We start from the raw sequence: 12,856 nt of genomic DNA on the forward strand, positions 1-12,856 counted from the left end.
ACTTACATTACTTTTTTAATTGCAAAATCGTCACGTCATACTATTTGAACCCACCCTCCCCCTCATCACACATCGTCACAAAACTACGACCCCCTTGTCCTTATGTCATATAGATCTAGATCTAGTGACAAATAGATCTAGATATCTAGATTCTAGTTCCGTTTACGAGGCTAACTCTAATTTTTGCTTTTTAGTAGGCCCACTTTGGTAAATTTTGTGCTGACTTCCACTCCAGGTAAGTTAACCAATGAGAATCTTCTATTTAAGTAAAGCGGTGTATATGAATGTTTTGATTTTCTGTTTAAGAATCTGGATGTCAAGATTTTTATATTTCTACTTGTCTAGAACTCGATCTAGATCTAGACTAGATTACTTCAGAAAATTTTAATATAGAGATATAACTTGTATAGAATTAGAAAAGAACAAAGGTTACCCCTTTCACTCTGGTAAAAATTAGTCTAGTAAAATTAGGGCCGATTCTAAAAACTAGATTCTAGATCTAAAAAACTAAAAACTAATCATCACTAATCGTCTAATCGTCTAAGGGGTCATCCATAAATGACGTCACGCTTTTTTTGACGATTTTTACCTCCCCTCCGTCACACGTCGTCACAAAAAGCCAGACCCCCCCCCTAAAATGACGTCACACCTCAACCTACAACCCCCCCTCAAAATTGCAGTTGAATTTTTTTTAAACATCGATATTTTCCAAAATCTTGTCTAAACTATTACAATTTATTACAACAGTTATCTAAAACGCGAAATAACGTCTAAAATTCGTTTTCTAACATTGCTTTTTTATAATGCAAAAACGTGACGTCGCAACATCTGACCCCCCCCCCCCCCCCCCCTCCCCCTCATCACACATCGTCACAAAATTACGGACCCCCCTCCCCCCTACGAGTGTGATGTCATTTATGGATGACCCCTAATCTAGATCTAGTTCTTCAGTAGTTCTAGAAAAAATCTAGATCTAGCGCTAGACTTAGATTTAACTTTTAACTAAAGACTGACAAAGAGTAGACTCAGTAGATTTAGGGGTAAAGACAAGAGTAAAGACTAGAGTTCTAGTAAAGAAAGAGTAAAGCACGTAGGCTAAAATAAAAATTAGTAAAAGATCTATGAGTATGATTTTAGTCTGAAGCTAATCCATTTTTTTGTGCCCCCAATCTAGTCACTCTTGCTGCCTATTCAGAGCAGAGGCATCGCGAGGCGGTGGCTGGGGGGGGGGGGTGCGGACAGCACCGGGTGACACCATTTGAGGGAGGGGGGGGGGGTTGACACCAAGACAAAAAATAGCTAAACATAGAATAAATATGCTTAGGGCTTAGAGGTAGAAATATTTTAAGTAGGCCTACAAATTGACAATTCAGACAAGGGATGAGATGCCGCACAGGGTGACACCCGACCTAGTGATGCCACTGTGCTTATTGCAATTTCATAATTTTCAAAAGACAAATATGAAATATCTTAAATACATCATTAACAATGACAATTTGGGAAATATCTTACATAAATAATTAACAATGTCCAGAAAAAAGTCACTTCTCTCTGATACAACAGCACTTTGATCTTTAAAGTAATAATAATAATAGGCCTAGGCCTTTGCATTTTTTCGCTAGATTCAATTAAGATGGTTACTGCAGATGCTGTTGCAGCCATGAAAACAATGGCATTGGATCCAAGAAGGAGGACTCTTTTAGCCAAAGTAAGTTTCACTGCAGTAAATTACTTGGCCAAATACTAGAAAATTAAGTATTAACAGTAACATTCCTTCCTATTGTGGTTCCAGAAAGTCAGAAATAGTTACAATGCATAGATTTAGCCTGATTATTACCATCTTTTAAAAATCTGCCATATATATAAGCCTATGTGACCGATGAAAAATATGGTCGACACATAAATGCTCATAATTGATAATTGTATCGTTTAGGATGCGACATGCATTGGTGGTCTTGTAATTGTATTGTCGAATATGAATCAATCAATAGTGGAGGAAGCACTGCAGGTAACTGAGAAAAAAATGTTCTATTGAATTATCAACTAAGGCAATATTAAGAGATTAATATATTAAGTATTTTCAAGTCCATTTTAGGAATGCCATTTCTCTCTCTCTCCCCCCCCCCCCCCCCAAAGTTCAATGGTATCAAATTAGCCACATTTAATATTGAGACTTATAACCCAAAATATCAAGTTTTGATCCTGGGCTCTAGTTTGTAGGACAATCTGAGTCCACCCAGCTCTGATGGGTACTTGACTCATGTAAGGGAAACCAAGGTGACTGGGCATAGTGCTGACGGCAATATCCCAGTGAATGCCGCAGTCATTGAAACAGATAAACTTTACTTCATTTGCCCCCTGTGACCTGGGTACCCACAGAAATTTTTTTTTTATGAATAATGTCTCTGAACAATGCAAATATTTTAGGAACTGTTAAGTACACTACAAATTCTGGATCTGTTTATAATGGTTCCAGGTGTCGAGAATTTTTTGTTTTAAAAAATTTGATGTTCTTGCCATAACATTTTTCAGACATTGCTACTGCTAAGTGAATGTCAAGAGGCATGTACAATTCTTAAAAACCATGTTGGCATGTTGGATCAGTTAAATGTTGTCATTGACAGGTAAATATAAGTAATGTTCTAACATTTAAGTAATGAAATTCTCCCCCTTAACTCCTCCCCTGTTAATTTTTGACATACACTTAACACAGTTTTACAAATTTACTTATGTTTAATTTACTGATAGGCAGTTCTTTGTTGTTTTTAAGTATGCCTGTATTAATTATTTATTTTATTTCAAAGCTTTTTTTCAAATGATTTTTAAAAATATGTTTCTTTTATTTTCAGTTGTGAAAAGAACAGCAGGGTTTATCATCTTGCTCAGCTTCTGCTAGAAAAATTTAATGAAATTTCATTGCAAAAAACAAAATCTAAACCTCTTGCAGATTCCACCAACAATGCTAGGTAAAGTTTATATTTTTAGATATAAAAAGTAAATTTCTTCAGCAATTTTTCTATGTATTCCTAAAGTATATCCATTTACAATTTTGGCTTAAAAGCTTTAAAACAGAATTATAAGTTTAATTTTTTTTAAAACTAAGATCAAGTTCAAATGAGAAAAACACCAGTCTAAATGGCCACAATAAAGCCAAGTCCATTATTCTTCAAATCAAAGGACTCCACGATAAGGTAAAGTACAGAGACTCGCTTTTTAAATATATGTAAATCCATTGACATTTGTATCACAATTAGTCATATTTTTGTTTTTACTAAAAAAAAATAAAACCATAAAAAAGTGCATCTACTTTGTAGTACAGATTTTTGGTGATTCACTTCCTTAAAGAGCAAATGGTGCAATGCAAATTTTATTTTGATAGTGGTCTTACTTTTCCTAAAGCACTTAAAATATTAAATAAACTGTTGGTATGCACGTCACTTAGTGGATTATCATAATAAAATAAATGATGGTTTTATGTACAGAGTGACAGAGATGTGTGTGCCCGATTGTTGCTCAAAGTTAGAGGTGTCATAAGCATAACATTTGATCTGAGCAAAAAGAGGTGTATTTTACGGACTAAAGCTGACATCAAACCAGAGGTATGCTGTTGTTATTATTTAGTTATCTAGAACTTGAATAAAAAATATTTCAGTAACATGCTTTTGTACCATTTTTAGATGTTGGCATCTATAATAGCAAAATCCATGACAATGACTGCACAGCAGGTTGTGAGAAACGATAAAGGTGAAGAGGTAAGTACTACTTTGTTATTCACAAAACTGTATGTGCCATTATGAAATAGTTATATTTTTTACCTCATTTTCTTCTAACTGAATTAGATCTACTTGTATTCTTCATTAATGTCTCATGATTTTATTTTTTTTCAAATGAGTTTAGCTTCCATGTTTTTATTTTATTTTATAGCTAATTTTCCTTTCACTTTCAGAGTTTAGTAAGTTTTAATACAAGTACCCATCAAGCTGTCCCTGAACAAGAAGATTTACCTGATTATTTGTCTGATGACTCTGATACAACTATCATTGATGATAAAGCTGTCAAAAAACCAACAGAGGAGGATAAGAAGAAATCAGCTGGATGGTTTTCTAAAGCTGCAAATTTCTTGTCGAGTTCTTTCTACTGGTAGTTATGGTAATGGTTGTAAAGTTTTGATTATATTTGTTTTAAAAAAACATAGTTCTATAGCCTGTTACTGTGAAATTGTGAGAATCTAGAGAAATAAAAAAAAGTTTTCTTCAGAGTGAGCATTTTGTGCTTTAATTAAATCATACAATTTGAATGTCCATGAAATGAATTCATATTGCCAAATTGCTTCAGTGATCATGATAAAAGAATCTTCTTGTTTTTTCTCTACATAAACAAAAGCTATTGCATTTAAAATAAATATTGGGCTTAATTTAAAAATGCAGAAAAAGATTTTTTTTTGTTATATTTTTTAAGCAATTGGAAAATTTCCTTAAATTGTCTTTTTTTCAGTATGTTTTTTTTCTTGACCTAAGTCAGTGAGATTAATAAACTGATTTTTTTAAATTGAATTTTAAATGAATTTTAATCTTTATTTCAACTTTGGCACAACCTTTTGTTATGATATAGTTTAATTATATACTGTAAATGCCAACAAGGACTACAGAGGGTGTTAGCAAATATTCTAGTTAAATAATTTTACTTTTTTAAGCTTAACTAATTATAATTTATTTCAGCTCAGTTTTAAAAGATTATTCCTTTTTAAAACTTTTTCTAGCAAAAATTAATTTGCTAAAAATGTTAATTTATGGGGTGTATATACACATTAAACAAATTTTGTATAATAAAGTTTTCAAACTATGCATGCTGTTTTCTATTTATATAGCCTACGTTTGTGTGTGTTTATACTATAGTGGTATCAGCAATTATTTTTTTGTACAAAATAAAAAGGTACTGATCAAAAATGATAATATTGGAAAATAAGTGCTATGTATTACAGTAAGCAACTCTTTAAGTTGCAAGTTACAACAAATATTTATTTCCTAAAAATTGCTTTGATAGTGACTGAAGTTTTAAAGTCAAAATAGATGATCCATTGTATGATGGTGACTTTAGAAAAGCACAACCTTTTTCCCTTGTTCAAATAGGCTGGTTGTCAATTGTATAGCACTTAGCAGGTAAAAGAGCACTTGCTAAAAATAAACCCTACACAATATTAGTTACAAGTGAACAGCAATGTAGCTCAAACTAAATACATGTTCACGTTCTCACAACTTATATTACGTTAATTCATAAAATATATAAGTTAAAATTTAAATATTGTTTGAAAGTGTAAGGCTACTCATACAACACTTTTTTCCTTTTCATTCAGCAAACCAGGCAGATGCAATTCACTACATATCACCAGTATATATATATTATATCTATATATACCTGCAAGTGTTTTTATTAGCATACACATGAACTCAAAAGCTAACTTGATTTTTGAAATTAAATCTTTACACTTCATAATATTATTTATAAATGCTCATAAAATAATATGACCGAACAAAAGCTGATGTTCTAGTGCTATTAAATTACAATGGTTTTTTTTTAAATGTCACCTGCACATTGTACATGCTTACTGATATATGAAGCAACCAAATCACAAGGTTAATAATGTTTATTATCAATAGAAAATGACATACATGATTACAAGACCGTAAAAGGTTTGAATATAAGGGTCAGCAACAAAAATAATCTGAGGCCATAACAAAACTGTCTACTGAACTGAACCAATTAAAACTAAATCTGAGTAGATAACATGGCAAAATGACCAAGAAGTTGACCCACATGGAGTTAAGCAGCTTTTATCACTACAAGACAGAGCTAAATTGCTGTTACAATTGAAAAATTTTACACAAAAAATAGACCCTTGCTTAAAGAGCCATGGTCCCACAAGATACTTCTATAGGCAAAGTTCTTGAAGAGAGAATGTCATATAAAACAACAAAGAATATAAACAATGGTCCTCAGAGTTGGTGGAATGTTTGCATGGTAAACATTAACTTCTCAACAAACATAGCTTTATTCTTTGCTTTACCTGATCTATTCAGCCACTTATTTATTATATTTGATTTATAGTGTAAGTTGTATTGCTTTTGTGTAGAAAATGTGAACTTAATTCAAATAAGATTGACAGATTTGTATCCAAATATCAAAAGTTATAAGACTATGCACAGAATAATGCTCTCAAAGAATTAAATCTTTGATTTCAACAATTGTTACACCATATGCAACAAATTAATTTTTCATTTTAAAGCGGGTAAAATATAGACATACTCTTTTGTGTTTACAAAGAATTAAAAGCCTCAACAGAAGGAGCGAGATAAATATGCTCTATTAGGAAGAACCATGAGTTAAATAAGGTTACTTGGCTTCATCTTCGGTTTTACCATACTTCAAGATTCGAGTGAACTCTAAATAGTTGAAATTGCCTTTCTTTATTGGCGCATCTCTATACATATCATCAACCTGGGGATTGATTAAAATATAAACATTTATAATTTGATGCAAAAAAAAATACATAGTATAGCTATTATAAACAATTCCACAAGGTTTCATACATTAAATTTACACCTATTATTTTTACATTTGCTATTATGGATCATTAGTATACACAACATCAAACTGAAAAATTTATTTGTGATAGTTCTCTTAAAATTGTTTCCAATACATTAATTTATTAATTTGTATTAAAACTACTATGTATAAGTATAAGTTTATTTGCTATGCGTCTAATAATTTATTACTTAAATAGTGCCATGAAAATAATTTAGATAGTGATTTATTATTTTCAGTAATTTTTATTAGCCCTTAGTTACACAGACTAGAAGTATTTTTTGCTCTGTATTTCCTAGGCCCGGAATATTTTTTTTACTATCTGTTCATCATACCCAGAGATTATTCTTTGTCATGGAGAGAAAAAAAAAGTGGAAGTATTTTTGTTTAGACTAATTGTTTATGGCAAATATTAAAATTATTTGAATGCTATTAAAAAATATGAAGAAAATTTATATAACAAATGCAACAATAAAATCATCAATTGAAATCATTATTTCATTATCTGTATTTAGAGTTGATTGTACATGTTGCAACAGAATCACAAAGTTTAATTGTTTGTTACTGGTCTGAGACAAAGAAATGGATAAGGAGATGACAGGGGCTATAAGGGTTAAAGTATTGAATGAAGAATTTGTTCAGAAAAATTTGTAAAATGTTTTAAAAGAAGTAACCATGACGAGTGGTTGTTTTATTTTCATGATTTTATTTCCAAGTCAACCAGAAAATTGATGCAGATTATTTATGATTTATTTATTTGCATGAAAGTTTAAGTTGAAAAAAATATATTTTGTAGTCTCATAACATATAGTTAGTCCTTACACCACCTACTATTCATGACCTCTATTTCTGTTTCCTACATTACTTACATAATTTTATAAAAACAGATTCTGTTACTTAATCAACTTAATGACATGCTGTGCTGCTTTATTTAACTACGTTAAATTAACAATTTTTATTAAGAGTATTTAATTACAGGACTTCATGTTGATTAAATGAGTGGACATCAACATGGGCTAGTGTGATCCCTCTCTCCTTTTCGTATGGATAACCTCTTAGAGGCTTTTAATTATAATAACAGAAATATACAATGTGACTTACCTCTTCATCTGTAAACCTGTCACCCATTGTAGTCAGCAGTTCTCTCAATCTGTCTTCTGAAATAAATCCTAGGACAAAAAAAAACCTTTTATCACAAAAACGTTAAATATTTCAAAATTGTATTCAATGTAATGTGTTTATGGGATATGAGAAACTTATCTTTAAATTTTGTAAAGTATAACATGTCCACAAATAGATGTCATTTCTTCTTCTCTTAAAATTTCCTAGAACTTTAAATTAAAAACACTATTGGAACAAACAAAGGTACCTGTTCCCTCTTCATCAAAACAGGCAAAGGCATTTTTGATGACATCCTCTGGATCAGTGCCATTTAGCTTGTCACCAAACATGGTAAGGAACATAGTAAAATTAATAGGACCAGGGGCAGCAGACATCATATCATCTAAGTAAGCATCTGTGGGGTCTTTGCCTATATAAAATTATACAACACATACCATTAATAAAAGTCAAATTTTACATTCAAGCTTCTACTGAATGTATAGATAAGTGTTTTTTTCAAAGGATTAATATCAATTTTAATTTTATACAACAAAAGTAGTAATCAATCATAGTATTTAACGCATTTTCCCCAGTTTAAACTTTTAGGTTATTAATACTATAAATCTTAACAAAAAGTAAAAGTAAAGTTCCCTTTTTCAACCTGCTGGTCTGTGGGACAAGTAAAGTAGAGTTTACCTGTTTCTGTGACCTTGGCATATGATGAGATAGTCTGGTCAACACTATGCCCAGCCTCCTTAACTTTCCCTAAGTTAGGTACCCATAAAAGCTGGGTGGACCCAGGGACTTTTTTCTGAAGTGAACAGATTTGAACTCGACTTTTGGGTTAGTAGTCTTGCTCACTACCGCTAGGACACCCCGTCCCACATAAATCCTAATCCTTATTGCTTTTAAGTATTTCATAAGGAATCTCTTACATCTACATAGACACAGCCATTAACTAAATATATTATTACAAACATGCACACATGGCAAAGCGGCATTTACAACAAATCAATTCACTGACCTAATGATGCAAGCATATCATGTAAATCTTCTTTATCTATAAACCCATCCCTATTTTGATCTATCATGTTAAAAGCTTCTTTAAACTCCTGAATCTGTGCTTGATCAAACATTGCGAAAACATTTGATGTTGCACGCTGAGCACGCTTCTTGGTTGTTTTGCCTTTGGTTTTTCTGCTCGACATTTTTGATGATTTATGTGGAACTACCTATAACAAAGAAACAAGAGTTCACTATTATTAGTTTACATTTTAAACATAAATCAATTTTTTTATTTAAATGGGCATTGCGCTAAAACTTAACAGCTTAGAATCTTAGATTGAGGCTATTTGAGTAATTTGTTTTAGATTAATATTTTAGAATGTAATTTCTTAGTAGGGGCCTATAGTCTATAGATCTAGATCTAGATATCTAGTAGGTTAAGCAGTTACAAATTAAACTTTCTTAAGTTATTAAGCTTAATTTATTATTTAATAATACACTAAGATTTTCAGTATACTCACTCTTTCACTCTATCTCACTTGAATCTAAATCTAGAATAATCTAGAGATCTACAGTGGTCTTACTTAATAGTTAAAAATACTTAGAATCTAGAAGATCTAGAATCTTGTAAGTTGTAACTAACTTAGTAGAGTCTAGATCTAGATCTAGAATTACTTAGATTTTCTAGTAACTTAACTTCCTTGAGAGTTGAGATTATGTAGACTACTATGAGAATTGAGAAGTCTAAGCATTGAGCCCTTGTCTTTTTTTAAAAACATGTAGACTAGATCTCTAGATTCACTAGTTTTTAGTTAGGCTAATAGATCTAGATCTATAATAAATATTATTAGAACAACAGATCTAAACTTTATTTAGTAAATACCTTTAAATTCCGGATGTGTTAACTTGATGTGAGATAAAATTTAACTTTTCGCCTACTGCACCTCAATACAGTGATTCATCCGGCCCAACCTTATATGGCTAAAACTGCTGTTTAGTTCATGCTAATATCCGAAGCGAATGAATATGCGACAGATGACAAAACTCATTTAATCGAGAACTGGGTCACCCGGAAGAAGTATTTATGTAAAACTAGTTTTTTTACTTTGTTTTTAAACAATGGTTGTTATACATTTTTGATCTACAAATTCTAGTACAATTTTAGCATTAGCCAATAGCATTTAAATTGTATTATAATTTTGTGATATTTTCATTCAAGCTCCTCTGTATTTATGACTTTGATCCCAGGGAAGAGGCTGACCGGGTTGTACGATAGGTCCCCAGAGTTTTAATTTTTCAGGCCCCCGCCTAATGACGAAATATTATCCTTGTGTACGTGTTACATATAAAAATCATCTAGGTAATATTAAAAAATAGTCTATCATTATTTTAAGGAGGCCGAAGATCACTTTCAGTATGGGACCCAACCAAAACGAATCGGTTGTCCAGGTTATCACTAAGCATCTTTCACTCACCCGGTAGGCCTATGGTTTTCAGTTTACTCACAGTAAGCCAACATGTCTATAAGCCTACACATATAAAGTAGGAAAGCAATATTTTTAAAATGTTGATATTCTTGGTACTTAAAAAATGCTTAGATAACTATGCAATACCTAAATGTTCAGCTGTTATCAGTTTGTAGGCTACATTTTATCCTAGCAAATAATCGTTATATTCTGTTTATATTGCTTACTACTATTGTAGACTAAAGCTTGCTACAGATATAGCGATAGGCAGAATTGTACTAAGGCAAAAGTTGCCAGACACAAATGTAATAGTAATAATATAATTGGAATATTTGATGTAAAAAAAAAAAAAAAACTAACACGCACAACACCGCATTTTAGAGCGTTTCAAATTCAATCGCGTACGTAGAGATGTGGAATGGGGGGGGGGGGGGGGGCGGTGGTCAGCTCTAGACACACCTATCGGGAAAAAATGACCCCTCCCCTCCCCATGATCCATTCCTGGTTATGTCACTGACCCCAATCTGTAGGAATAGGCGCGTCGAGGAAAATCGATTCCACCTCCGTGGGTGTAGGTCAGTTGACCTGTCGCTGTAGAGGCGTCGCTAGCTCAAAATAGTTACTTTACGAAATGTAATTTTTCTGTGTGTAAGGTGTGCCAGAGATGACGTATGCTACAAGAATTAATCGGTTGCGTGCGATGACGGACAATACGGGAACTTACGTGTTGCGGTCAATAACTTGTGAGGATGCTAACACTATAGCGGAACTTGGGGTTGAGGGTAATGGCGCTATAGAAAGTTAATGGTTTTAAATATATTTTAATAATTGTAATAAATGCAACACGTAACGTTACAATTCATAGATAAGGCCTGACAGAAGCAGTGTTTCTTCCAGACTTTTTTCTCGGGGGGGGGGGGGGGGCTTGACATTTCAGGGGGGGGGCGGACACTGTTAAAAGTATATTTCTATATAAATTCCATTTCGTTCGGGGGGGGGGGGGGCGGTCGACTCTCTTCCCCCCCTTCCCCCCCCCCCCCGAAGAGATACCTGGAAGAAACTGGACAGAAGCCAACTATACAACTATAAAAGATATTGGTGTAAAACGCGCCCAGTAGGCTATAAAAAAAAACAACAGAAAAAGCTAAGCTAAAAAATATTCAATCCAATTAGCTATTTCATTTTCAATTCACTTATGACTGTTTTATGTTTATTTCTATTTTGGACACTGTAAATCTGTCATATGGTTTATGCATCAAACCACACTCAAGATTTAAAAGTCGACGAACATTACGTGTTCACATGGGATTGTATAATCGGGAAGGTGGTGACCGCACTAGGTGACTTCCTGGTGTGCTTCATCAGCAGACGTGAGCCATATGTGACACAGAGAAGAATGTGTAAACACCAGATGTTAATTGCCATTGCAGTTGTTAGCTGTTCTTTTTATGCGCTAGACATAAAATTGTAACATTAGCGCCGTATTTAGTTGTTACCAAATAAAAAACTTCCCTTTTCAAACCTGACGGTCTATAGTGCAAGTGAAGTAGAGTTCACTTGTTTCTGTAACCTCAGCATATGAAGAGATAGTGTGGTCGCCACTATGCGCAGCCGCCGTTACTTTCCCTAACGTGAGTTAGTTACCCATCAGAGTTGGGTGGACGGTCTACTGATATTAACCCGGATTCGAACTCGAGACTTACGGGTTAGCAGTCCAGCTCGTTGTTACCAAAATAGTTAACAGTAAATTGTTAGCTAAGTCTATTTCATGGTGCTATTTTTTGGCGTGGGTTTTCTAAAATGTAACACCTCTAACACAACCTGCCTACCCCACTGGTTTGTATGTAGACTAATTGGGTAACAATATTCGAGTTTGTTCCATGCTGGTCTCTATGCTGCTGCTGACTAGTGCATTGGGCTTTATTTTACTTTTTTTTTTTTTGATTCTCCTGTTTAGATTTTAGTTTTAATAACAGATTAAAAGGAAAGCAACCATGGTGCTAGATCTATGTCTTATTTAGTTTCAGGAAAGGCATACAGACAGTAATTTTTGTTTTAGAAAACTCAAGTTTCATAACTAATAAATCATTGATTCAATATTTTTGCATTGCTTAATTCCCTTTATTTCATACCTCTTGCGATCACTGGGTAAAAAATGTAACCTAATTTATAAGTCATGATCTAAAATGTAATAGTAGTAGGTATTTTTTGTTGTTGTAGTTAGCTGGTAATTTCTATCAGCGATGAGACGGTGAACGTCCGATCGTCTGCGCTACACGCAATTGTGTACAAATGGCTCCAGACAGTAATAAGGAATTTAGTATATAATTACGGGCCTACGAGTCAGAGGCGTAGCGACTCATTCCGGCGACGGGGCGAGCTATCAAACTTCCGCCCGCCCCCTTTCGTGTATAAAAATATAGTTACTCTCGTAGGCAAAAAAGCGCCCCCGCACCCTTTTTGGTGGTGGGGGGGGGCGCAGATAGCAGTTAAATCAACCAGGAGGGATAGGTAATAAACTATTTCCTGAACTTTGACTGTGCATCATTGAGTAATGTAGCTCATAATGAGGTTTTTAGTTTTTGTCCTACCCAGTTTGGCGCCCCCTTAGGGTCGGCGCCCGAGGCCGCCCCACTCGCCCTCCCTTTACTACGCCTCTGCTATGAGTAAACATCTAGGGGGGGGAATGGTATAACTCGTAT

General features: G+C 33.5%; 2 protein-coding genes across 6 annotated transcripts; one reads left to right on the plus strand and one right to left on the minus strand.

The window, feature by feature from the left end:
* Positions 1 to 199: 199 nt before the first annotated feature.
* Positions 200 to 4,843, plus strand: LOC131938034 (armadillo repeat-containing protein 1). Of its 5 annotated transcripts, none has more exons than XM_059295864.1 (9): positions 200 to 235; positions 1,623 to 1,708; positions 1,934 to 2,008; positions 2,533 to 2,624; positions 2,850 to 2,966; positions 3,104 to 3,191; positions 3,483 to 3,599; positions 3,678 to 3,752; positions 3,947 to 4,843. In XM_059295864.1, the coding sequence occupies exons 2-9, from the start codon at positions 1,634 to 1,636 to the stop codon at positions 4,142 to 4,144; spliced, it is 837 nt and encodes a 278-aa protein (XP_059151847.1). In that variant the 5' UTR covers positions 200 to 235; positions 1,623 to 1,633; the 3' UTR covers positions 4,145 to 4,843. The 5 variants fall into 5 exon arrangements, with proteins under 5 accessions (XP_059151847.1, XP_059151843.1, XP_059151848.1 ...); XM_059295860.1 differs by lacking the exon at positions 200 to 235 and adding an exon at positions 246 to 266; XM_059295865.1 differs by lacking the exon at positions 200 to 235 and adding an exon at positions 250 to 274.
* A 786-nt stretch (positions 4,844 to 5,629) lies between these two features.
* On the minus strand, positions 5,630 to 9,738 carry LOC131938035 (myosin regulatory light polypeptide 9). Its single transcript, XM_059295866.1, has 5 exons — positions 9,572 to 9,738; positions 8,708 to 8,915; positions 7,952 to 8,113; positions 7,684 to 7,751; positions 5,630 to 6,495 (listed from the first exon to the last, which is right to left on the minus strand). Exons 2-5 carry the CDS (start codon positions 8,889 to 8,891, stop codon positions 6,391 to 6,393), a joined length of 519 nt encoding a protein of 172 aa, XP_059151849.1. The 5' UTR covers positions 8,892 to 8,915; positions 9,572 to 9,738; the 3' UTR covers positions 5,630 to 6,390.
* Positions 9,739 to 12,856: the final 3,118 nt, after the last annotated feature.

The sequence above is a fragment of the Physella acuta genome, unplaced genomic scaffold (assembly GCF_028476545.2).
Source record: "Physella acuta isolate Inbredline_101_S28 unplaced genomic scaffold, ASM2847654v3 ptg000230l, whole genome shotgun sequence".
NCBI lineage: Eukaryota > Metazoa > Mollusca > Gastropoda > Physidae > Physella > Physella acuta.